Source organism: Megalopta genalis, chromosome 3 (genome assembly GCF_051020955.1).
Source record: "Megalopta genalis isolate 19385.01 chromosome 3, iyMegGena1_principal, whole genome shotgun sequence".
Lineage (NCBI taxonomy): Eukaryota > Metazoa > Arthropoda > Insecta > Hymenoptera > Halictidae > Megalopta > Megalopta genalis.
In genome coordinates this window covers 29,896,838-29,924,657 of record NC_135015.1, presented here as the reverse complement: position 1 = coordinate 29,924,657, position 27,820 = coordinate 29,896,838, and the positions used below count along the sequence as shown (strand labels likewise).

Below are 27,820 nucleotides of genomic sequence, written 5' to 3'. Positions count from 1 at the left end.
ATGATTACTTTTCATACAAAAATTTCGTCACAAATTGAATTTAAAATAAAAATCTATTATAACTGATAATATTTCCCTCATCTAAAGTCAACTGAATTAAATTTCTACCAAAAATCAATTGCAATATAAATTCACATTGAAATTCAATTAAAAATCATAATCCAAGTCTTTGATAAAGAAGACCATAATAAACATTCTTACTCTCATTGCAATAGTTTCGAATAGAATAGTTCCAAATTCTTGCACTATAATTATTCCAGTGGAAAATTGCTGTCAGGAGCAAAAAACAATGCAGAGAACGCCCCGCTTTCTGTCTTCCATACAAAAACGTCGCGGCGTGAAATTACTCGAATTTCGAATCGAGTCGCGGACTGCTCAAATCTCTATTTTTCTAACTATAACATACGGCATAGACTATTTTGTAAATAAGATTGAAGCCTGTACGGAATAAAAGAGATTGCACGAACCGCAGACGAGACTGCGACGAGGAAAAATATTTTCCCTTCGTTTGGACGCCGTGGTGACGGGATCGCGTGAAATGATTTCCCGATGCAATTAATAACGAATCCGAGATGGAATCGGGAACTTCGTTCGCTGGAGAAAGAACCGAGGAAAGAACGAAAGAAACCGATGGCGAACGAAGCAATCAATTACGCGCTCGGCGCGTTCGTTAAGGATGCTAATTTCCCGATCACAATGACTCGTTAGCGGCTGATCTCGGCGGGAGAACGTCTTAATGAGACGAAGAAAGCATCCCCGTGTCTCCGACCATGTGTTCCGACGTCGGAGACAATTAAACGATACGGGAGAGCGTGTGGAGATCCAGTAATCGCGTCGAGACTTCGAGATCTCTTGCGGGGCAACGTTCGCCTCAACAAATTACGAGTTTGATGAGTATCAATCGTGGTTTGTTTTGAATACCAATTAACGGCGGACTTTGCGCACAGTTTTTCCATTTTGTAAGACTCGATGTGAGACCTTGAATTCAGCGCATAGATACAGAATGTTCCATTTAAGTTGATGTTGTACAAAATCTCGTGGACGCGAGACTTGAAAAAGAGAAACAAACTGGCACATGTCCTTTAGTATTTCGAGTGGGGAGTCGAATGGCTATACTAGTTTTTTAATGCGAGGATGGTGTCAATGTTGTTTCAAGGCCATCTCGATGTTTCTTGTCATTAATCTATATTTTTTATTTCGGAATCCGATTCTACGTGAAAAAATGCACAACTATTGTTTGAAATATTTGTTTGTAAGTTCGATATTTTTTAAAAAGTAAGGCTGGTTGTTCACGTTTATGTTAAGGATAATTTTGTTTTTCTATTAAGATAAGATATATATTCCATGAGATATTCTTGATGTTCTTAAATGAAATATCGTTGAAAAACAAGTTACAAAAAAATGTTTCAATCAAAAGTTGTGCATTTTTTTTACGTAGAATATGATTCCGGAATAAAAAATATAGAATTGTCATTAAAAAAGTCACGTGACCTTGAAATAACTAGTATAGCCATTGAACTTGCCACTCGAGATACTAAAAGACACATGTCAGTTTGTTTGTTTTTTTTCAAATCACGTGACTACGACAGTTTTTACAAATCTCAACTTAAATCGGACACCCTGTATACAAAAGTAACATAGGTCGGAAAATATTAAATAACAGTTGCCACGATTTGTTTGAGTAACGAATAAATTTATAAATTCGGCAGAGATGTCTCCATCTGCGCAGCTAAATTCCAGTACGAATACGTCGTTAAAATTATTTCAGAAATTTTTCAAGTTCCGTTTGCACTTATCGTTTAATTGATCGTCTCGCCTGAACAAGGCTGAAGAAAATTCAAATAAAAAAGTAAACGTATTTCTATACAGGATTAAACCCTTGCCGTACTTTGACCCCTGCGACTCGTCCTGAAAATTTCTAGTAATAATTTATCGAGTATAGCTGTGTAATTCTATCCTTTAAGATTGCAATAAAATTCTAATCTCATCAATGTTTAAGCATTTAAGCAAATTTAAGCACACGATAAGCAATGATTTTCTTTCGATTCTAAGAAATGATTGCAATCGAAAAATGTCTAATCGCAGTAACAGCGAGGAAAATGGTATGTCAAGGGATTAACAAAGAAAATATTGTATGCATATTCAGTGACTGATGCACGCGCCAGATTATTAAACTCGACGATTGTAATCGTTTGTGAACGATGGAAAGGAAAGAGCAGCAAAAAGAGTGGTTAAGGTGTGCACACGATCTACGCCGGAGAGGTTTTAGCTCGGAATGTTTGCTCTATTGTAAATTAAAACAGATATTCGCGGGCAGGATTACGGTCTGCCGAGTGCGTTGTGCACTTATTTTACTCCACCGATCGTTATCGCTCGCTCCTCGTGCCCGTGATTTCGTTCGAGGCTCCACGGACCTTGTTTCTCCTTTTCTACAATCCGCGTTGCAACAACGATCGTTAGCAGCCAAGATGTATTCTAATTGCTGCGCCGGGTTTCCCGGCGAAGCAAGCGCGCGAAACTGGAATTGATTTAACGCAATCGTCGATCGTTGCGCACAGGTCCGTCATGATCGATTTAAATCAGTCTGCCGAGAAAAATCATCTTCGAGAAACTATAGAAAGATAGCTGTGCTATTTAAATTGTAAAATCGCCCCGTAATGATTTAATATAATTAGTTCGGATGGCAGCCATTTTGTATGAAAGTCTCTTAGGTACTGTGGAATTAAATTTGACACAGGTGTAAGCAACAATAGTATCGTGTAATAATGACTCGTAAATGTTAAGAGAATTTTAATAAACGGAAGGATCCAATGAATATTTATACGTTGCTTACGATGTGCCCATTTATTAATTTCTGCTGAATTTGTTGATAATTAATGTAAACGGAAAAATTAATCCCATTCACGTGTTTAATCACAAGTCTAGAATTAATGTCGGCTTTTTCGGATCCGTGAATTTATCGCGGAGTTCGCTGCAACAATTTCTCACGGCCGACGTTACAATTAATGTCTGCATGTCGACATTTAAATGCCAAATTACCCAGACATTGAAGTTCCAAATGATTCAGACATATAAATTCCAGATTATTTTAAAAAATGCGAGCCTTCTTTCGGTAACAACATTTTTTCAAATATTATCGGTTTGAAAGCAAAACTGTTTCAAAAAGAAAATTTTATATAGCTGATGGACTTTAATGAATTTTAAGATTGAAAATGCTTCAAAGAATTTTAGAAAGACTGTTAGTAATTGAAATGATCCAAATTATTTTATAGTATTATAAAATATTTCAATTAATATTTAGTAATATAAAATATTTGATAGTATTTAGTAATATAAAATGGTTGATAATATTTTAGATCAATACAGAATTTTGTTGCTGTTCTGCGTGCACATAAGTGTAAAGTATCGTGGATTAATTACGAAACTGCGAGACACCCGGTATGAAGGAGTTCATTGTTGCCTGTAAAACAGGTTGCGTCACGGACTAATTGCATCGCAATTTTGCCAGAAGAGGAGAGATACATTGACAATATTCAAAACCATCTGCCAGCGATACTATTATTCCACCAAGATACCATTGTTTGCCAGATAGCAGCCACATTTACTCCAATGAAATGAACTCGACCGAGTTAAAGCTGGAATGGATCTTGAATGGAATATGCTGCTTTGTGGATATTGTTTAAAACCATTTCTGAAGCGCATATATTTATGGACCTGATACCAATAAACTGTAATATCCTTTTTAATTCGACTATTCTTATTTTATATTGTTTCAAGAAACCTGCTAGTTAATTATTTTAATATTAAATTCAGATACTTCTTTGTCACTAAATATCATCTAGTAACTATTTAATAGAATAGTATTTTGCTATTTAACACTATTCCTACCGAAGGAGTCAAAGGACATCTTTTAGTAACTTGTAATGGAAATTATCTCCAATTTTCTATGTCTTCTACGTAATTACTGAATTGCGGATTTTTATGCAAAATAAAAATTTTCTGCGTTTATTGCGAAGTACAGAAACTGTACAGATATTTATTTCTTTTTTTTGATAATTTTAGTGAGTTAAAGGGAACAGAATAGTATTTTTAAGTTCTTTAAATGTGTTCCCTGTTTTGTATTTGATCCAGTCGTTTTTGCAATACATGCTTGAAATGGTCATCATATATATCATAGTCATCACGCAAGTAATTCGGTAAATTAAATAATAAAAAAGAAATTGGTAAAAATAGTGTTAACTACATTTACACTCAATAACATTCTATTTAGAATTCTGATTTTTATTCGAAGAACGACACACATATTTTTGTATACGTCTTTTATTAAATTACTGTTCAATAAATAAATGAATAAATGAATAAATAAATGAATAAATAAATAAATGATTAAGTAAATAAATTAATAAATAAATAAATAAATAAATGATTAAGTAAGTAAATGAATAAATAAATAAATGATTAAATAAATAAATTGAACAAAATAACTCACCCATGATTCTGTGAAGATTTTGTGGGCAATAATGCTGGTGCTTTCGAACATGTCTCTTCCTGGTCCAGATGCGAAACACATCTCCTTTTTCCCGGGACAAGTGTACTGTTCCGAGCAATTTTTTCCAGAGAATTCGCATTTCGGACCTTTAGTGTTTGGTGAAACGTCGCCCAAATTAGTAGAAGCAAATGATGCCACGAAGGAACCCTAAGTAGAACAAAGATTTGTCAATTTCGAACATATTCATACTAATTCCACAATTTATTGGGTTACGAATCAAATATTAAGTTGCTCGAAAAGTTTATTCCAAATTTTTTTATGTCTTCAATGAAACGAGTTTCATGAAATGTAAAAATTAATTTCCTCATCAACCCAATATACAGGGTGTTCCATAATTATGTTAACACCCGGAAAGGAGTAACATCTGAGATCATTTGATAACAGTGCAGAAACCATTATACAGAACCGCAACGTAACAGTTAAGGTAAAAGTACCCATTATGAAACACCGCCCAATTGTGATCTCTACTTGGAACATAGCATAAATAATACAATAAAAATTAGATAGAGCATATGAAACTGAATGTGAAAATTTTACCCATATTTTTGAAGATCGTTCTTTATAAATTTACTCACACAAATACTCATACGTAGCAATCAGGTGTTGAAAAAATGATTATTGTTTCTAAGCAAGGACATAGTGTTCCATTATTGGTACTAAAATTTGTTCATTGCCTCAGTTTATGGAACGGCTGCTATCCGTGTTTCATATTCATTCCCTAACTTGGATCGATCATTTCAAATGGGCGTGACAAAATAAGGGTGCATTAAATATGGAACCCGCAGGCAAGGAACGAGAATGGTGTTCCATAATACATACGCGCTCGTACTTTAGTATTTTATTGATATTATTTTTTATTCTTATTAAGAAAATATTTCAAAGTTTATTACGTTATCTAGAAATATCAATCTATCGAGCAATAGTATAAATATTCAACAATAACACTTTTCAGTTGTAATAAAATAGATGGTAATCTTAAACCCCTGAAAAGCGTTCCATAATAGGAACGTTGTAATTTGATTACAACGAAAAGTGTTATCGTTTGATATTTATACTACTGTTCCATAGATCGATGTTTCTAAACAACGTAATGAACGAACTGAAATATTTAGTTAATATGAATAAAAAATAATATATATGAATAAAATAGTAAAGAACGAGCATGTACCTGTTATGGAACACCGTTTTCGTACCATATCCCCGTGTTGCATATTCAATGTCCCTATCGTGGAACAAGCATATCTCCCTCAACCTCAACAAAAACAACACATTTATATATATTCTGAATTACAAGCATCGACTTGAACTGTTTATTGAGCCTAAAATGTTGTTTATTATTATATCATTTAATGTATTGTTATATCCTATGATAGATTATTACATCTTTTAATATATTATTATATCTCTTATATACAGAGTGAGTTGCACAGTCCATATAAATGTTAAATTAATATCTAAATATTAAATACAAAACTTGTAGAGATTTAAGGGTGATGATGTATTCATCTTTCTTTTAAATAGTGTAGTTCTCAATATTTCAAGGTCGACTTCCTTTTTTTTGAATGGAGAGCAATATTTTCCTCATTGTAGATCCAAAGAATATTAAATTTCAAGTAGAAAAGTATAAACCTCTGATAAGCCTAAAACTAATGGTTAAGGAGATTTTAAGATAAGTCCATTGAAGGATGTTAACCACGTGTATCGTCAGAGAAGTTCTTCACTGTCTAAAATCTCGTTAACAATTAACTTTAGAATAAACATAGGTCTATACTTTTCCACTTAGAATTTTATATTCTTTTGATCTACAATGAACTAAATATGCTATTTTTAATGACACTGTATACAAAAAAAGCGAATACGTCATCACCTTCCACACTTAAAACTCTACAACTTTTCTGTTTAACACTTATTATTAGATGCGTAATTTAAAAATTATGTAGATTATGCAAGTTAAACGGCTTACCCTGTATATGCATACAAGATATAACAGTTGAGTTAGATTATGTTCCATATTAGATTATGTATTCTACTTATGTTCCATAAATCGGGACAAGAAACAATTGAAATACACAATAAAGAACAATACGTTCTCGCTTAGAAACGTCCATATCCGAACAAATATTTGTTTTTACAGCTTATTATAATACATATAACATTATTCGCGTGAGTGAATTTATAAAGAACAATGTTGAAAAATAAGGATAGGATTTTCACATCCACTTTTTCATATATTCTATCTAGTTTTTATGCTACTATTTTTTGTGCTACTGTTTCAAGGAAGGATCACAATTGAGCAGTATTTCATAATAGATATTTTCACCTTATTCAGAGGTGAAAATATCGCCTGGGTACTTAAAGACCCAGATTGTCAGCTTGAGACTGGTACAAGTCATAAACGCAGAGCTACAACATCAGACCACGGCCCTCACCTTGCCAACCAGAGAGTCCTTGTTCATCGCCTGCTCGAACAGAATAGAGGCGTAACCAACGTTATCGCTGGAAACCAAGTGGTTCGTGTTGTTCATGCTAGTAGGATGCACTGGGAACCAGTTGATGACACCCAGCGGTTTGTTATCTGCGCCGACGAACTGGAGTTGCGTCAGGGTCTTGTCCACGTTGTACTTATACCTGAACAAGATCGGATTATGTCAGTTTGCATCTACACTCCTAGACAACAAGGTAGCACGCGTGTGCTATCAATCAGTTCTCAAGGATAAATTAAGAATCTTCTCACTCACGGTAATATATTATACAGGGTATCTCAAGAATGTCTTGCAATCTGGAAATGGGGGGTTCCTCAGGCCATTTGAAGTAACTTTTTCCTTAGCGAAAATGCAATCCGCGGCCTTGTTTACGAATTATTAAAGGAAAATATTAACCAATGAGAGGCGAGATCAGCTGGCGCGAGACGGCCGAGCCAATGAGCGAAACTGGGCTTCGTGCGTTAGTCGGTTCAGCCGTTTCGAGCTCGTCTCTCATTGGTTGTTGTTTTCCTTTAATAATTCGTATATATAAACGAAGCCATGGGTTGCATTTGCGCTAAGGATAAAGTTACTTCAAACGACCTCAGGAACCCCTTATTTCCCGGAAGTAACATCATTTTGGGACACCCTGTTTGAAAAAATTCTCATATAAACTCTTCAGTCTCCCACTTAATTCATATAACAGAGATTCTTCTGTGCTTGAAACATTATGACGGTTCGAATACTCGGACGCTCGTAAGATTTCGAGCTACTTGAAGCTGAATTTTCACTTCGAAAATGTTTAAATTACTCGAATATGTTCGAACAGATCTCCGATTTCCAAGTTACTTGAAAATATCAATTTTAGCAAAATTCTTCCTTAGATAGGTGAGATGTATCAGTTACTGTGGGCCACTGTGTGTGTGTGTGTCTACTGTCCCCTCGGATAATTTTTAGACAATAAACAATTTACAATGTCTTATTCGATAAATATAAAGCTAATTATTTTCGAAAGTAATCAGCACCACTACCCTATTTTCCACTGCAGGACTTCAGTGCAGGTAATATTATTATCACTGTCAAAAGTGCTAAATAATTAACAGCGCATACACAAGAAATATCTTTTGTTCATGAAAATTTCAAAATGGTGAGCATATTAACACTTTGACTACGGATGTTTTCTCGCCAAATTCTCACCGTGTAGCGGTAGTTAGGTATTCGGCATGAAATATTCAATAATTGTTTAATAATCAAAAATTTATAAAAATAGAATCGGCAGGAACATAGAAGGAACAATATCTAGCAATAGATGACGCGTAGCAATTATTCCCCCTAATTCGTAGAAAACGAGTTTTGTCGGATTCAGCGGTTTGATAATAATAAGCACGAAACGTGCGTTTAGGTGTTTCCCGCATACAATGTGTTAACTGAATTAGTGAGACGTGTAGTGCCTGATAGCACTTACCTATAGTCCTCACGCGACAAAGAGGCACCTTTGTGTTTGGATTCCCCCTCTTACTAGCTGCCCCACTGCCGCAGCTATCGGTCGCTATTGGTTGACGGCGATTTTCGTTGCCGTTTTCTAGCCGATAGCGACCAATAGCTGCAACAATGGGGCAGATAGTAAGAGGGGGGATGTAAACACAAAAGTGCCTTCTTGTCGCGTAAGAACTATACGTACAATACATAAGGAAAAATTCGAGTAACTCACGCAATTCGAATGTTTTCAAGTAACTCGCATTTTTTCGAACAATTTGTCCAATAAATCGCAAATCTCTGATAAAAGGATCATGTGGTTCGATTCTTCCTAGTCGAGCTCACCTGTCTCTCTCGTGTTTAGGATTATTCAGGTACGCAAAAGGACTTCTGTTGATGTTGGCACCCAGGACCTCACCGTGCGTGATGAAGATGCGACCTGGCACCACAGCTTCGTGCGCTCGCTCGATACTCTGCAATGTTTGCGTTGACAGATTAATTTGAATCACATTTTCAAGGTTCGTAATCGCAGGTTGATGAAAATCGTTCTAAAATCGTGCTACATGTACCAGATTATTTTCATGGGATATAATAAATTGGAGCACTCTGTTTGCGACCTAATGTTTCATCAATTTTTGGAATGAGGAAAATGTAGGTACCGCAAACAAAGGTAAGAACGAATGGAACCGATAATAAATACAAGGTATTTCAATTGTATATCAGATAACGAAAGTGACTGACTTAAGACGGAAACGATAAAACAAGGATTGCAAATGCACTTGCTCATTATCTCTGCTTTTGCTAACGTAAAAATCTATTCGTCTATTCATCTATTCGTCTATTCGTCTATTCGTCTATTCGTCCTCTACTCCTCTACTCCTCTACTCCTCTACTCCTCTACTCCTCTACTCCTCTACTCCTCTACTCCTCTACTCCTCTACTCCTCTACTCCTCTACTCCTCTACTCCTCTACTCCTCTACTCCTCTACTCCTCTACTCCTCTACTCCTCTACTCCTCTACTCCTCTACTCCTCTACTCCTCTACTCCTCTACTCCTCTACTCCTCTACTCCTCTACTCCTCTACTCCTCTACTCCTCTACTCCTCTATTCGTCTATTATTTATTTATTATTTATAATAATTAATTGCATAGGATATTTACCCTAGCTATACCAGATACCAAAGCATCGAACGTCTCTTTAACGAATCCAAACGTCGTCAGGTCGAATAGCATGTCCTGCATGAATCCACCCGGCGTCGAATGTGAATGCGTTCCGCTAATCATCACGTTCTTCTCAGTGTACAAGCTACCAAACTGCATCTGCAGTTTCTGCAGCACCTGCGATAACATTCAATTCCGAATCAATGGTTTACCACAATGTAAAAATTCGTTGCTACAAGTTATAATTATAGTTATTTAATCATAGTCGCTATAACTATAATTACAATTACTATAACTATTATAATTGTTATAACATTTGTATTTTAGCAGTAATTAATTTTTATACTGTGATAACAAATTTTCATGCCCCCATCTCCTCGCTTGAAAATAATGTGAAATCATTATTATAATAATATTATGATATATATTATTATAGTATTATTTTGTGTTATTTTATATATAATCATATATCTCGTTATAATTATCATAATATCATAATAATATTATTAACCAGTAGTAAATAAATTGAGTAATAAAACTCTTAATGTCGTCACTTTTATGCTTATAATAATTATAATTGTAATTATTATGCTTATAATAATTATAATTGTAATTATTATGCTTATAATAATTATAATTGTAATTATTATTATCATAATAATTATAATTATAATTATTATTGACATAATAATAATTATTCTAATTATTAGTATTAACGCATTCCACGATAAGGAACTGGTTGAAACGGATATCAGAAATTTATTGTCATTCTTAATAATAATATGATAAAATAATGCAATATTAGTAATGATAATAATAATTATTATTATCAATATTACTTTTTATATACGGGTGATAAAAACTATTAGTCTTAACATAAGTATGACGATGGTAAACTAATTCCTTATTCTTAAAAGATCTGACTTTGAGAGCAAGATTGGAAAAAGATCGAAAGTGACGAGTGGTTTGTTTCGAACTGCGAAATCAGAGATGCGATAAAAAGAAAAAGAAAACGAAAAGATTACCGCCTCGCGAACGCCATTTCCCATCATCGCGCTGTCCACGCTGACGAAGACGAACCTCTCCTCGCCATCATCTATGATGAACGCGCGAGAGAATGTTCGCAGATGGAGTCCAGATCCCTTTTGATCGATTTTCGCGTAGCCCATCTGGAAAACAAACAATTCTTTCGAGATCTTCCCTGTCTCTGACGTTCCGACGTTTCGAAGAAGTTGATCTTACTGCACCGTCGAATCGTACAAATATAATATTCGATTACATTGTAAATCACGTCGGATCCGGAAATATTAGAAAATAACTTGCGAGCACAAAGATTTCAATTTGTTAACGATACGAAAATTATCCATTTATGACAGAAATTAGAAAATTAATATGTGAGATTCAACATTCTTTAGAGTTATGCTAATGCAATTCCATTGTAATTCAATTACGTATTTGAACTATACTTTAATTCAATTACATAATTCAAACCTTTCAGTTAATTTTATCTGTAATCACAAGTATAATTGAAATTAATCATTCTAAAGAGACAATAATCTGAGTAACAAATTTTAAAAAATATTTTGCAGTCTACAAGTTATGCCAATTACCAAGTAAGACATCGACGAAATCGAAACAGAAAATAACTAACATAGCAAATGAAACTAAAATGGTGATAATAATTTGAGCAACAAAAAATTAAAAATAATTTATAGTCTACAAACTATGTCCAATAGCAGATGAAGATCCAACAACTGATAGTGGAAATATAAGATATTAATAAGAGATAATAATCTGACTAACAGCAAATGAAACAAAAATGGTGATAATAATTTGAGCAACAAAAAATTAAAAATATTTTTTAGTCTACGAACTATGTCCAGTAGCGAATGAAGATCCAATAACATCAAATGAGGAAACAATTGACAATGGAAATACAAGAAATTAATAAGAGATAATAATATGACTAACAGCAAATGAAACAAAAATGGTGATAATAATTTGAGCAACAAAAAATTAAAAATATTTTCTAGTCTACGAACTATGTCCAATAGCGAATGAAGATCCAATAACATCAAATGAGGAAACAATTGACAATGGAAATACAAGAAATTAATAAGATATAATAATATGACTAACAGCAAATGAAACAAAAATGGTGATAATAATTTGAGCAACAAAAAATTAAAAATATTTTCTAGTCTACGAACTATGTCCAATAGCGAATGAAGATCCAATAACATCAAATGAGGAAACAATTGACAATGGAAATACAAGAAATTAATAAGAGATAATAATCTGACTAAAACAGCAAATGAAACTAAAATGGTGATAATAATTTGAGCAACAAGAGATTAAAAATATTTTCTAGTCTACAAACTATGTCCAATAGCGAATGAAGATCCAATAACATCAAATGAGGAAACAATTGACAATGGAAATACAAGAAATTAATAAGAGATAATAATCTGACTAAAACAGCAAATGAAACTAAAATGGTGATAATAATTTGAGCAACAAAAAATTAAAAATATTTTCTAGTCTACGAACTATGTCCAATAGCGAATGAAAATCCAATAACATCAAATGAGGAAACAACTGACAGTGGAAATACAAGAAATTAATAAGAGATAATAATCTGACTAACAAATTGAAAAAAGTATTCTACAGTCTGCAAATTGTGCGAATTACCAAGTAAAGCTTCGACGGAATCGGATAAGAAAGCAGTTGCCAATGAAAAGAAAATTGTAAGGGACTCACAAAAACGACTTCGGCGGTGGGCCCAGTGGTGTCAGCCCTGCCTACCCCGATGCTGTAAGATGCAGCCGCACCGGGCAATACAGCGTGTAGCAGCCATAGCGAGACCAGTCCAATGATCTGCAGGCGTCGTTTGATGACCGTTGTCTCCATTCAGCTTTCTGAGCCGCCCAGTCTGATCGCGCTGAAATCAAAGAATCGACTGTGTCAGAGGTGCTCGGTTCCCACGTCTTTAGTATCGTCGCCGATCCAATGTACACAAGAAATCGGAAATACTGTTGCCGATTTTTTTCGCGATAACGCTGCGCGAACTTGACGGACGACCGATATTTGATCTCGCGAATGTTTACGATCGCGTGTTTGATAAGCTGCGCGACTTATCGTCCCGCGAGCGCCTGCGGCCAGCTGCGTTGTTTATAATTAGAAGGGCGACGCCGCAATGGGAATCGAGTTAATGATCTCGATCGCGTGCTGATCGGTTGGTTCAAAACCGGGATTACGCAATCACGACTTGGGACAGAGCTGAGAAGTTCGGCGACTTCCTCGGATTAATTTTAATGGAACGATTTGTCGAAAGTTCCGTGAAAGTTGCTGGCAATTAAGGTAGAGATCAATCGAGGTAATTGAAAAATGTGGATTGAAGAATCTCGCAATTATGGTTCTTGCGGTAATCTTTTGAAATGGGGACGATATGTACAGTTACTCGCAAAAGTATTCGGACGCTAGTATATAACTTTGACTTCTACATCATATATTTAAATAAATATACATTGAGGGGAAAAATCGTTTATGATATATTAACTTTCGATACGAAACATTACCTACATAATTTAACAAATATAAAAGAACATCGATCTTTCACGCCACAGAAATATTCGAACGCCTTATAAAATTAAAGCAGATGGAGAATCATGCTCAAATGGAAATTAAAAACTTTTACATTTTTCAATATATTTTCATAAAAGTATTACGAATGTATTGAGAAGATTTCGAACTTTTTTCAATAATATTATAATACTATAATTTTGTTATAACATTATGTAACAATAAAAAAATGCTTGATTACACAGAAGTTCCTTCCACGGGTAATATAGACATACACATGTAATATAGAAATACAAGTGTAATTATAGAGGTACACATGTAATATAGAAATACACGTGTAATATAGAAATACAAGTATAATATAGAAGTACACGTGTAATATAAAAATACAAATGTAATATAAAAATATACGGGTACCTGTGTATTAAGAATTACACGGGTTGAAGTTCGGAGCTGTTAATTACATGTGTACACGTGTACTTAAATACACGTTAAATAAGGATTTCTAGTTCGAACCAATCTCGTAGAGATTCGAGCATATTTGAAGGTATTGTCTATTTCTGACGAAATACTTATAAAAGGTTCGAGGCTACCTCATAGAAATTCGACTCTGCTTGCAATATACATAATCCTATCTCTAGTAACCTTACGTAGCTTTAGATTTTTGTAGCAATAGAAAAAACTAAAGAATTATTGGGAAATTATTAGATCGTAGAAGTCGTGTTACGTTGTCAAAGATTATCGTGATTCATAACAGTTTCTATTCGCGGAAACGAACACAGTGAAACGAATCTCGAAGTAGTATCTTTTTGTTCGAATAAAGCGCCGATGAAATCACCAACCATGAAACATTGTACATATTTTTAGCATGTTTCCACAAACTTGTGACAGTGATCATACTCATATTTCACAGAAATGAGTAACAACGCAGATATTTCCTTACAAATTTTTAGTTCCTCATTGCATGTAGTGTCATACTGATCTGCTTAATAGTTCTAGCGCTGTTGAAAATGTATAACAATATTTAACTGTAACAATAAAATCTTGTCAATCTATACCACACTATAATATTATATTTATCAGACGCTATAAAAAAAACGAATTTTTAAGCAAGCCTCAACGTAACCCACCTCTTGTATCAACTTGCACATCTGGTACGCGAGACGTTTAAAAACGCATAAACAGTATAGTCACTTCAGGTGTGTTAAAAGCATATTCGTGTTGCATAATCTCTGCTCGCGATCCTCGAGATAAGCGAAAAAATTCGTCAAGGCCGAAGTTTCCTTGCTCGGGGATACACTGCTGCGAGGTTTTGAAAATTCCGATACGGCAATCCGAAGGTTATATGTCCACTTTCGACAGGTATTACGGCCGGCTGGAATCCGTTAGATCAAGAATGCCTCTAATAAACCTCGCATTCTTATTCTTTTTTTCCTGCACACGAGAAGGATCGCGAGATTGTGAATGTAATACATACTTCGCTGTGTCGCGTCGCATCGCGTCGAAGATCGAGTGCAACGTGCGGTCATTTTTTCTGTTACTTGATGAGATCAGTCATGATCGTTGAGATTAAAATTATTGCTGGACCCACGGTGTTTATGGAGATTGCTAGCTTCGGAGATCCAGGTGAAATGTTCGTTTCTCCATTCAATAAACCAACAAGAGAAAAGAGATTATACGACGATTTATTGCATTCCATGATGCGCATCGCTTCTTTTTCTTGAATATCTACCAGGTGCTTTCTACATATACGAAATCCTTTGTGCTGTAATGCACATTATGAAGTACATTATTATAGAGGTATATATTTTAGTGCATATATTTTAGAAGTGGAGATAATGCTCTTTATATTTGCATTGTAACGAATGTTCACTTATTGTATTATAATCATGCATTAAATATATTATCAGTAAATATTCCCACAAGCTAAATTGTAACGTATCCCGCTATGATCACGATAGAATATGCGATGCCATTTAAGAAAATCAAACCGGCCTCGATTTTTTATTGAAAAGATTTAAAAATTTAATATTTTACCTTGTAGCCGAGACAAGGAACCGATAAACTATTGTTCGAAACATTTTTTGTCAGATTAACGGAGGTGCTCGGGAAAACTGTATGCGAAAGTTAATTAATTAATAGTTAGAAAGTTAATTAACAAATATGGAAGAATAAAAGAGAAAATTAATAATTCATTCACAAACCCTTTCTAAATAAATTAAATGATACAACAATGGAAAACATATTTTGCAATCAATAGACGATTCGAGTCGATGCTTGTAATTTAGAATACATATGAATGTTTTGTTTGCGGAGGGAGAAATAGGTGCATGCTCGCGTGCTTTACTATTTTATTTGTACTATTTTTTATTAATTTTAAATAAATATTCCAATGTCCATTATGTTATCTAGAAATATCAATTCATCGAACAATAGTATAAATATTCAATAATAACAATTTTAATCGTCATAAAATCGATGATAATGTTATACTCTCTGAATAATAATAAGTACAGTAAATTCCTCCTAATTGACCCACAGCTTGAATTGGAGATACGATTATTCGTTTTTATAGTTGTTAACAATCGGTAACTATAAAAGCGTGCCGTCACCTCTTCCTAAATTATCCATTTCTGTGTAGAAGCTGTGAGGGTCGATTACTCAGAATTTACTCTAGTTCTTATGCGACAAGAAGGCACCTTCGTGTTTACATTCCTCCTGTTACTAGCTGTCCCACTGCCGCAGCTAATAAGAGGAGGAATGTAAATACATGTGTGCTTAAGTATTCTAATTTTATCTTATTGTATAATAAGTAAACTCTCTCTCTCTCTCTCTCTCTCTCTCTCTCTCTCTCTCTCTCTCTCTCTCTCTCTGCAGATGTTTATGCAAATGCATATGTTTATAGAATAGAGATAAATTTATGGAAAAGTTTGGAAATCATTTATTGGAAAGTTTGTTTAATCATTAGAGGATTCTAAAAATATAACTTCTTTTTGCATATCCTGCATACTACATACGTTTTGTATATTGCATATTTTTCCATATATCTGTTTTATTTCTGCATACAGTAATGGATCCTACTCCTGCACACCTCAAGATCACTCACACCCCGTTAGCGAGGGTCGATATAGAAATTTTCTTTGCTCTAATTGGTTGACGATTCACTGATGAGACAGGATCCACTGCGGATTGGATATGCAATTAAATGGTGGGGATGTGCACGTCAGCTTAGGGAATAAGAAAAGCGTGCAGGTGTAGGTCCCATTACTGTATTTCGTATACTGAATGTTCCAAAAATGCCTCGCAATCCAGAAATCCTGAGATCATTTGAAGTAACTTTTTCCTTAGCGAAAATTCAGTCCGCGGCTTTGCTTACGAGTTATTAACGAAAAACAGTGACCAATGAGAGGCGAGATCAACTGGCGCGAGGCGGCCGAGCCAATGAGCGTGACTGGACTTCGCGCGCCCGTTGACTCGGCCGCCTCGCGCCAGCTGATCTCGTCTCTCATTGGTCACTGTAATAACGCATGAACAAAGCCACGTATTGCATTTTCGCTAAGGAAAAAGCTACTTGTTTGATAGCATGTGTATGTCTTGCGTAAACAACTGCCGCATCTAGCAATGTTCCCCAATATGTTAGAATCTAATCAATCAAATATACAGGGTGTCCTAAAAATGTCTCGTAATCGATTTTCTCTTGTAAACGAAGCTTCGAACAGAAAAATGTTATTCCTTTTTCTCGACTTATTTTCGCACGTAGAATCATCCCCTGCCCGATGGGTACTACGCGTCCGGTAGTAGCAGTACATAGTAAGGAGTAAGTAGTGCAGTTAATAACACAATTTGCATATCATTTTCATATTTTCTGCGTATGTATTTCATATATATGTATACTCTGAATATACCCTGCATTAATTTTGGATATATTGCGCATATTTCGGCATATAAATTTTGCATAACCATAACCCTTTGCACTAGAGATTATTTTAATCCCAAAAAGAAGGAATTTGTTTCAAACTTCAATATTTCCATTTTGTACGATTGTTTTTATTTGGTACATACAAAAATTGAACGTGTATGCTCATAGAAGACCTCTGTTATCCTCTATTATCTATTATCCGACGATTTATCGAATACAGACAAAAATTTAATAATGTGAAAATTCTTTTTGAAAATGTTGCAGCAAATTTTAGCGTCGCTTCAGAGCCACCACTCGAGTGCAAAGGGTTAATAAGATTTGTGAGAAAGAGATTTCTGCGTAAGCAGACAACAAATTCTAATGCAGTTGCAAAAATGTATTTGGCAACGTAGAAAAGAATAAAAGTGTGAAGATTGGAAGGCGACTTTATTACTTTTTCGCCAATGCACCGACAGGTTTTCAAATATCTCAGTTCGTTCATTACGTTGTCTAGAAACATCAGTCCATCGATATACAGGGTTCCCCGGAAAGAATCATCCGATTTCAAAAATTTATATTTTTAAAAATTACACACAGAAAATCATAATTCAAACACGAATATAACGGGAAAATGTGCGAGTTTTACTTTTTATTATTTTTTTCTCATGTACCAAATCGTTGGATTGGTCGCAGTTCATCCGATAATATGGTTCTACACAGTTAACCTCCGAGATCACCCGACCTAACCCCATACGACTTCTTCTTTTGGGGATCTGTGAAGGATCTTGTCTTTGTACCACCTTTACCTACAAGTGTAAATGAACTGAAAAAACGCATTTGCGATGCTGTACAAACAATTACCAGAGATACATTACACCGTGTTTGGCAAGAACTTTCATACCGCAATGATATCATACGTGTAACGAAAGGAAGTCATATTGAACACTTGTAAACAAAAACTCGCACATTTTCCCGTTACATTCGTGTTTGAATTATAATTTTCTGTGTGTAATTTTTTAAAATATAAATTTTTGAAATCGGATGATTCTTTCCGGGGAACCCTGTATAAATACTCAGCAACAATACTTTTCAATCGTATTAAAACCGATGATAATCTTAGATCCCCTAGAAAACGTTCCATAATAGGCACTTCTCTACCTTAAATATTTCTCAGCCCTGAAATATGAATCTCGCAAGAATTTTCTCAGCTCTGCTCCTGTTCTAATGAGTCAACTGTCGAATATTTTATGCGACCAATTATGAAGCGCGGTATCCAATTAGTAAATAGATTGCCGCTTATACTATCACGAACGTCTGGGAGCGCTGAAAGTATTATACATACACGATTTCCTTCGTTAATGCTCGCTGATGCGTAACAAGGCCAGACATTGTTCTAATGAACGCGACCGTTCGTAACACTTTCCGCCGTAACTGTACCGTACTAGAAGGCGAGAAAACGAACGGTCAAAATTCTGTGACGTTTGCCCGAAATAATTTTGCGTAAGCGGACCGTAACGTGATCGGATTACGTGTGCCGCCCGTCGGCGCGGCGGATTCATGATGAACAATCGTATCCATACATATACGACACACGTTCACGTGACTACACCTGCAGCAGCTCGTTTAACAGTGTCGTCTGTCCGCCGGCATCGGAATGCTCATTGTTCGCAATGACTGCATTACCCTTCGCAGAAATCGCGTGTTCGGTTACGCTTGTTGCGCTTCCCAGTTTCGTTTTCCATCGACCGGTCGGAAAAATATTTCGCGCGTTAAATTAATATCTTCGAAGTACGTGTAATATGCAATCTCTACGTCACGATTTCAGTCAATTCTTTTACTATTTTTGGACAGCAGTTTCGATCGACACGGTGTCAAATTTGAAGCGCAAAGTTGAAATGCTATTCTATTATATATTCGACTGAGTTTAAAGAAAATTTAGAAAAATTTATAGCGATTTTTATAATGTAATTCAATAAATGCTATTTTATTATTCGATTGAGTTTAAAGAAAATTCAGCAAAATTGATAGTGATTTCATAATTTAATTTAATAAAGTCTATTCTATTATTCAATTGAATTGAAAAAATAAATTGAAAAAGAACCGCATTTCTCGTCAACGAGGTGGGCAGCAAATTTCGACCGTAGCATTGAAGGGGATGTTGAAATTTAATGCAACGCATGTTTATTCAGTAGCAGATGGAAAGTTTCATTTACAATCGACGTTCGAACAATCATAGATTTTAAATTGAAAAAATATTTAAATTATAAAAATTCTGTACATCTCGTCAATAATATTTCGTTTTCGATATTCCAATTTCCAAGAAGCAAAGAATAAGTACTCGATTTATTTAAAAAAAAAAAAAATACAAATACTGTAGTAATTAACTCTGCCGTTAGAGCTAATCAGCAAAACTACACGAGTCTCGCATACAGATGTGTCTTCTAAGTACATATACGAAATTGCAGAAACCCAACCTTCGTTCTCCGATAAACACGTCAAAAGTCCGTGAGCCAATTAAACCTAGCAGCCGTCGGAACCCGAAGCCCTACTTCTCGGCACACCACACGGCACTTCTTTGAAGATCTAATTAAAACCTTTCGATGTCACTGAGCAGAGAGCACACTCACCAAAACAAACTGTTCCGAACGCGTGTCCACAGCTTTCTAACTCGCGCTGTTATCGCACACGATTTAGAGCTAATCGCGACGTACGGTTATCCAGAAACCGAGCCGCGCTTCCTTCGGTCTGATTCATCGTTTTAACTTCATTCGAACGAATCTGCAGCCGTATCCGGCGGAAGTTCTCTCGCGATCCATCAAAATAACATCGAAACCGGCCGACGACGGCACGACGCGCGGTTCTTCTGCAGCATCCAGCGGCTTTCACTCGACGCTCCTCGAGGAGACACGCAGCCAATCTGCGTGTTCACCTTGAGCTTCGACTACGTGCTCGGTTCACGCCGATCTCACTGACACACTGCACCTTTTCCAGCCGTGAGTCAACTAACGTTCGAGATCGGAGCACGTGGCCCGACTTCGGTCCTACGCAGGAAATCGAAAGTCGACGGTCGACTACTCTCTGTTGACGTCTGCTCCTGGGACCATGATTTTCGGAACTCGCGTCGAGACTGGTTCTCGGAACGGATTAATCGGTGTATCGCTTAGGAGCGAGATTATTCGGGGCCTCGTGGTCGGACAATTGAGCCGTTTATTTTGAAAGCGGCATAAAAGTCACTTTGTTTTGAAGTCGATATATTTAAGGGTTTGTGCGTTTTAACACGTTTCAAAATATGGATGCTAACTTTCGAGAAGATTTACTTGTATTTGCTATCTGAGGATACTGGTATTTTTCTCAGTATAAATTATTTCGTATAAACATTAAAAAATCACCACTTTTCATTACGGTAAAGTGACTTGAGCCACTTTCAAAATAAATAGTTTAGAAAAATGACTGACATATATTAATTTTGTCCGACGTATTTTATTGAAGTGATGTTTTGAAGGGACAGTGATTTACTAAAATTGTTGAATAAATTACATATATAATAATCATTTATACCATGAACATATTTAATATAAAGGTTTGATTTAAGTATTTTTTATTTTAATATTCATAAAATACAAAAATAATTAGTACATTTTGAAACATAAATATAAGTAATTTATATGAAAATACACGTCAGTTCAATTTAATTTTCGTCATCAATAGGAGTGATTAAGTCCTTGGAAATCGTGTTTTGTTTCAAATTTTTCAAATAACTGTGGTATATTGGGGGTATATAATTAAGCAAGTCCATCATGTCTTTGTATTTTGCTGAAGAAACAGGACGAGATCCAGCGTATAACGGATCCATTTCTATTTGTGAATAACGCCTAGGTCTTCCTCTTTTTGGTGACAAATCCGAAGTTAGAAATTCATCTTTTTCATCTAAAGTTAGTTTATAAAACATTTTATAGTCATCTGCTGACGGGTCTGGAGGTAGCCACCACATCACTATAATATAATTTACAAAACTGCACTATTCTCTTTCGCACTTATAAAAATAAGTCCAGTGATTACAACTTTTTTAAAAATACTGAAAATAATTCAAAACAATACTTCACACACACTTATCACACGTTTCTATTTCTTTTACACTAAGCCCCGCAATTAATTTCCTGAGTACAGCGACTTACGCCACTTTCAAAATAAACGTGTTTGTTATGCCGTTAATTAGCAAAACTTCTCTCGAACAAATCTCAATAGTTCTCAACTTATTGATTACAAATTTTTAAAAAATGAAAAGATACCGTTCAATTGTAATTAGTGTTACCATTAACTCGATTTTTTTGAAAAAGTGACTTATGCCACTTTCAAAAGAAACGGCTCAATTTATGACACACTGCCGAGAATTTGTTTTTAGAATTTTGTAGGAAGCGTTAATGGTTCTAACGAGTTCGTTCAGGGGGAATTGTTTGTGGAATATTTCTAAATTTTTTCTTTGTCTCCGCTTCTCTGTTTCGTTTATCCATTCTTGCCATAAATGGATACTTTGTCTACTTAGGGCGCCTACAGGCGCTTAGAATTTTGCATTTGCGACACTGAGAGCGCATGACAGTTTGGTTTTCTGACAGTTTTCAGTTTTCAGATTTTCTCTTATCAAATTTTTGACATAACTGTTATTTTTCGGCTCTGGTTTAACCGTCCGAAGTTGAGCGTTTTACATGTTGCAATTTGCTATCTGTTTGCTATCTGACGGCTGAGAATTTAATTTTCTTTTTTTCTACAAATCTTCGAATCACTGAACCGAAGATATCATTAATTTGTCAAGCGCTCGTTTAGTCAGTCTGTTCTTGAAAGAGCTCAAACGTTTAGCAAATAGAAAGTTATGGCCGTTGCATAGTGGTTGAACTTCGAGGAGATAATCTTCGAGATAAAGGAAACGTAATTGTCCACCAATTTGAAGAACAATTTCAGGCAATTTTGTTGTTAAAATTGTTCTTTTAATTTGAGATCCGTGAACAGTTAATTTTACTGAGAAATATCTATAGACAGCAGGTACGTAGGAGGCCAACTAATTAGTTACTTAATTAAGTCTAGAAATATGTCCAGAAATATGTCTAGAAATGTTACTTCCAATAATACTGGTGCTTGTATTTTTAGCAACAATAAAAATTGATACCATGATCTGTCATCGTCCATTGCAGAAATTGTCACGTGCCAATAGAACGATCAAAATACCGACAACCCACTCTATCAATCGTTCGATCTATTACCAGCAATTAATCGGAATAAAAAGACAGATATTAAAACTGACGTAGCAATCTTTGATCCAGAAGAAAACCGAGCATGCGCCATTTAAGTAGATAAAAATTTATCCGCATGAGATTTTATTCGAATAAAAATTTATTCATACAGCACTTCATACGGAAAATAATTGATTTGATTAAAAATAGTAGAATATAAAGTGCTTTTTTTCATTACTTATTTCATATTTTGTTCTTAAATGTTGCGTCGGTAAGTTTGTTATGTTGGAGTAGTGAATTGATTATTGATGCATAATTAAATCACTTTTCTACGAGTGAAAAGGAAGGCATTGACAATTTTATAATCGTATAAGTAATTGAAATTGAACTGATACTGAATGTATTCGCATTAATACATTCTTATGAAATTACGTAAAAACAAAAAGAGACAACAATTATTTGCATTACTATTCGAATAATTCGAATAAATAATAAAGAATTATTTGAATAATTCTATTAATCAAATAGATAAAAAAGAATTATTTGAATAATTCTCTTATTCGAATAAAAATAATAATTCTTTTATCCGAATAAATAAAAAAGAATAACTTTTTTAAGAAAGAATTATTTAAATAATTCTTTATTCAAAAATAAATAATAAAGAATTATTTGAATAAACAGATAGAATAATTTATGACGAATAATGATTAACATTATTTGAATAAAATATGCGACTAAAAAAAATTCATTCGGATCATCTTTGATAATGATTTATTCGAAACAATCTGAATTCAACTCTGACCTACACACCAATTGAGAAACAGCTGTTTCGTACCAGCACACGGAGCAACGAATACTGGGGATCGCTTTTAGAACACGTTATGTCAGAATTATGCAAAAAAATGTACATAATCCGTGACTCACGATCAGATGGAAGCTGTTACAACATCAACTGCTATGTTCAATGACGATCAACCACGGATGGCGTGAAACACGTGTAGTACAAATATTAGCGGACCTTGCAGGACAGTTCATGTTCGCTGTTCAGTGAGCTGTGTCACTTAAAAATGGTACGAACTGCGCTACGTTGCTCCGGGCCAGCAGTGAGCAGGTCGGCTTCGTTAATTCGACCAGATAATCCGATCAGAGATGGTGCCGCGGAGAAGAATTCCTCGCACGACACTTATCACTGCTTTTCTCTAAATCCGTGTTTCACTCGACTCAGATTACCAACTTTTTACTGATCGAGATACAGTGGGCCACAAAAGTGTTCGTATACCTTCTAAAATGCAATAGCTTTTTTGAAAATAGACTAAGTGACTTGAACTTTTTTTTAGACGATAGGACTAGTCTACTAGACTATAGCTATATTATAGTATATATAAATGACGTTTTTTCAACTTCTTTATCTGAGACTATAACGAAAATTTAAAAAATGCATTTTGTAGATCTCAGTAACTTGTATGCATGCTGAAAATTTCATCAAAATCGGTCGACGCACAGTCAAGGTACAGTCACTGAAAAATGTAAAAATTATTTGCTTTCGATTAAAATTCGTGAAAAAACTGTGATTTTCGCGATCTCCAATTGCCTACAATTCATGTCAAGGTCAACTGATTTCGATGAAATTTTCACCGTATGTACCTATAACTAGCCGAGATTTACAAAATGCATTTTTTTAAATTTCCGTTCAGACAAAAAGGTTGGAAAAGCAATATTTGAAAATAATTTTTTAGTCATTGTCTAGCAGATTAATCCCATTATCATCCCCAAAAAATGTACACCGTTTGGCAAAATTATAAAAAAGTTATTCTGTTTTAAATGGTGTATGAATACTTTCTACACCCACTGTACATACTCGTTGCACTGTGCATCGTGTTATTTTCTATGTACTTGAAGCGTTACAACAGTAGATTGCCGTATGACACGATTAACACGTTACACGTTACATGAATTTGCGTTGTAGAAAATCGAGCTGTATTACGGGTGACCGCGTCGAAAAACGAGACGTCAATGAAATTGTCGCAGCCGGTAATAATGAGGAGAACTGTATAATGTATAACAAAAGCCGATTTAATACTTCAAAGCAAATAATTCGTGTGTTTTATTATTTGACGTGTTCTACGAAAAATACTCCGGAACGGAGTATCCTTTTTAAAATTCCAAATGACGCGAACTTCTTGCAGATGTTGAACCGACTAGTTTTCTAAAAAAATAAGTATACACAAATTTGTTCATATTACAATTGGCATGATATAAGAACTAAAAAAATGATGTTTCTTCAACTCTTTTGTCTGTGCCTACAATAAAAATTTAAATAATGCTTTAAATAATCGTTGTTCTTAATATCAATGTTACATATTTCATTGAAATCGGTTGACATTGTTAAAAGTTACGAACAATTAAAAACCATGAAAATTTACTACTTGAAACTACGATTCGTTGGAATGACGGATAAGATAAGAATAAATGAACCATTAGCGAATAAAATCATCATTAAATTTCCAAATTTTATGTATTTATGACAAAATCGGACGCATGAAAAACTATCAAATGATTGGAAACATTTAAGAATATTCTCATACGTAGTTTTCAACAGACACAAATTATTTGGATCCTTTTTTTTAAATTGATTTACATTGGCTCACGATTGTGTTGGAACACCCTTTAGAATGAAATGACTACAATTTATTATATTTTTTGAAATTACAATTCATTGGGGTAACAGGTGAATTAAGAAACTCACGTTTTTTCGCCGTTTTTATGCGAGCTTGAATGGAAAATTTTAATAATCCGTCATTGTTCTCTGTAACTTATCTTCATGTCAAATATTTCATTGAAATTGTGGTTGATGTTGTTAAAAGTTACGAACAATTAAAGACCATGAAAATTTACTTCTTGAAACTACAATTCGTTGAAATGTCGGATAAGATAAGAAACTCTCATCTTTTACCGTTTTTATCTGAGCCGGAAAAGAAAATTTAAATAATTTCGTTAGTTTCTGTAATTTACAGTCGCTGAATACAGTATAACTTCTTTTTTCACCACGCATTCTAGTTACCGAAATTTATTAGCCGAGATCTACGAAACGCATTTTTTAAAATGTTCGTTACAAGCTCAGTCGTAAAAACAGATTTTTCAATGTTGTTATCATCCCAATTAATTGCGATCTAAACAAATGGTTTTACACTAATTGTCTAGAGAACCGATCGATCTAACATCTCTGAAAAATTCAAGTCATTTGAAGCAATATCATCAAAGTTATTCCGTTCGAAAGAAAAAAAAAAGAACATTAACATACTTTCCGGCACGAGCGTACAAAAACAGTAGTCACGATATCTAGGGCGCATTACAGAAATTCGCGTTGCAAGAACTCGCGTTACGCAGGTGTCTTGCCGTGCTTTCGAACGCAAGGTCCGAGGCGCAAAGTGTTTTATTTTTGGGGCGTGAAATTGCCGAGGAACAGCCGAGGTGTAATTAACGCAATGAAGCGGGGCGATACAGGTGCGATTGTAGAGAAGTAACAGTACTCACGCTGGTCAGAGCTCCGAACTCATGATCGCCAGAGCCGCGGGATGAATGATCGAGAGGGACACGGTGTTGTTGGATCGCAGCGTGGACGGAATCGATCGAGAACCGTAGAGAAAAAAAGAGAGAGAGAGTGAGAGGGGGCGAGGACAAAAGCTGCGTGAACAGCTGGTCAACACCGGCTTCTACTAGCCAGGCCCTTGCCGAGCGAGACAGACACGGTCGGTGCCGGGAGTCGGAGCATCAAATACGCTCGAACTGACGCGTCACGCGAGAAGGGGAAACGGAAACGATCCTCTACGGCTATTCTTATATGTGTGTATGTACATAGTGCGATCACTGTCGCTCCACTGTTGCTCCACTCTGTCGCTCACCGCGTCGCTCCTTTTCTCTCATTCTTTCCTCGTCTATTCTGTTTCTTCTGCTGTCCCCTGTCGCTACACGTTCTTTATTCCTGCGCTCGTTGGGCATTCATACAGTCGAGTCGAACTGTGTGAACTCGTCGGACCGCTCCGACGACTGTCGATTGTTCTCTCGGTTCCTACAAACCCGTCGTCTCTTTCAGTTTGGGGACGTTCCAAGATTTTTTCTCAATTTTTACGTCGTGGCAACGACTTTGCTGACAGACAATAGAGTGGATGACCCAATTTCCATTCAATACTGTCATTTTCATTCAATGCACTAAAACTGTATTTCGATTTTTCAGACGTTTCTGTCGTTAGAAATATTTGATTGCGTGACGGTCATTAGTAATTTAATGAAACGTTTTTAATGAAATGAAAAGAAACGGTGTTTTCGATCCTAATTTTGTGTTCTTTCAGAGGCTGTGCCAAATAATTCCGTGCCCCATATTTCTGTGTGCTCTTGACCATTCTTCTCTGTCTCTTTGATTTCTGTGTCTGCCTATACGTCTGTGCTCCCTATTTCTACACCTTGTAAGCATCTCCTGTGATTGATGTGCTTCCTTCGGTGTGTGACGTTTCCGACCTGTTTTTCGTTTCTCATAACATTGTTTTCTCAAAGTGAGGTTAGGTTTGATTACGCGGTCTAATGTAGGAGAGCACTGGAATACGGATATGTTTTAAAATCTAACCCCATTTTTGGATTCATTTAAAATTTGCATGAAAATATGCATGATTAGTGCTTTTTCGTGTTCTTTTTCAAAGATGTGCTTCATCAAGTCGGAGCACCGCGCATCGTTAAGTGATACGAACAGTTATGTACGTCCGATCTCGCCGTGGATGTTACTGATTTACCAAACACGTCAAAACGAGCGCGATTAAAAATTTTTCGATTGCAATAATTTCTTAGAAAGGGAAGAAAATTGATGTATGCCTAAATTTACTTGAATGCTTAAATATTGATGACAAGAGATTAGAATTTTATTCCATATAATATATATATTATATGGAATAAAATAATATATTATTTTAAAGGATAGAATAACATCTACACTCAATAATTTATTACTAAAAATTTTCGCGACGAGTCAGACTCGTCAAAATACGGCAAGGGATTAATAAAATGTTGACGATTAAATCAAAAACTGGTTTCAAGATTTATTTCTTATATTTATCGTCGATCCGAAATTATCGCGCGACATAGTGCAACAAATCCACACGGGATACCACTGAAATAAAAAATGCTAGAACAATAGTATCTCATGGGTGAGGTAGAAATCTATTGATACGAGCGTCGCACAGTGGTTTAAAACAGGAAGAAAGTAATTTTTGTTAATGTTAAGTAAACAAAAACTGCTTTCTTGTAGTTCCATAGTAGGATATATGACTAATTAAAATCGTTAAATATTTTCTCTAAATACCTTTAGATTGTTCCAAAAATGTAGTATGCAAGTTAGAGAAACAAAAATAACTGCGTTTGTAGCTAAAACCGCATCACCTTTTTAAACAGTATTGAGAGTAGCTGAGAAATTTGAAAC

The 27,820-nt window shown here is 35.2% G+C and overlaps 1 protein-coding gene across 5 annotated transcripts in view; it reads right to left on the bottom strand.

The window, feature by feature from the left end:
• The window catches only part of CDase (neutral ceramidase), a 95,424-nt gene that overhangs the window by 65,548 nt on the left and 2,056 nt on the right, over window positions 1-27,820 (bottom strand). Inside the window, exons 1-7 of one of the 5 annotated variants that reach the window (XM_033466374.2) lie at window positions 27,704-27,794; window positions 12,409-12,589; window positions 10,674-10,817; window positions 9,649-9,825; window positions 8,833-8,960; window positions 6,979-7,177; window positions 4,490-4,696 (exon numbers count right to left, since the gene is read on the bottom strand). In XM_033466374.2, coding sequence (XP_033322265.2) covers window positions 4,490-4,696; window positions 6,979-7,177; window positions 8,833-8,960; window positions 9,649-9,825; window positions 10,674-10,817; window positions 12,409-12,558 — 1,005 coding nt within the window. In that variant the 5' untranslated portion in view covers window positions 12,559-12,589; window positions 27,704-27,794. Of the gene's footprint in view, window positions 1-4,489; window positions 4,697-6,978; window positions 7,178-8,832; window positions 8,961-9,648; window positions 9,826-10,673; window positions 10,818-12,408; window positions 12,590-19,602; window positions 19,628-19,755; window positions 20,065-25,887; window positions 26,100-27,703; window positions 27,795-27,820 lie in introns of those variants that run through there. The other 4 variants (XM_033466372.2, XM_033466373.2, XM_033466376.2 and 1 more) reach the window with 4 other exon arrangements.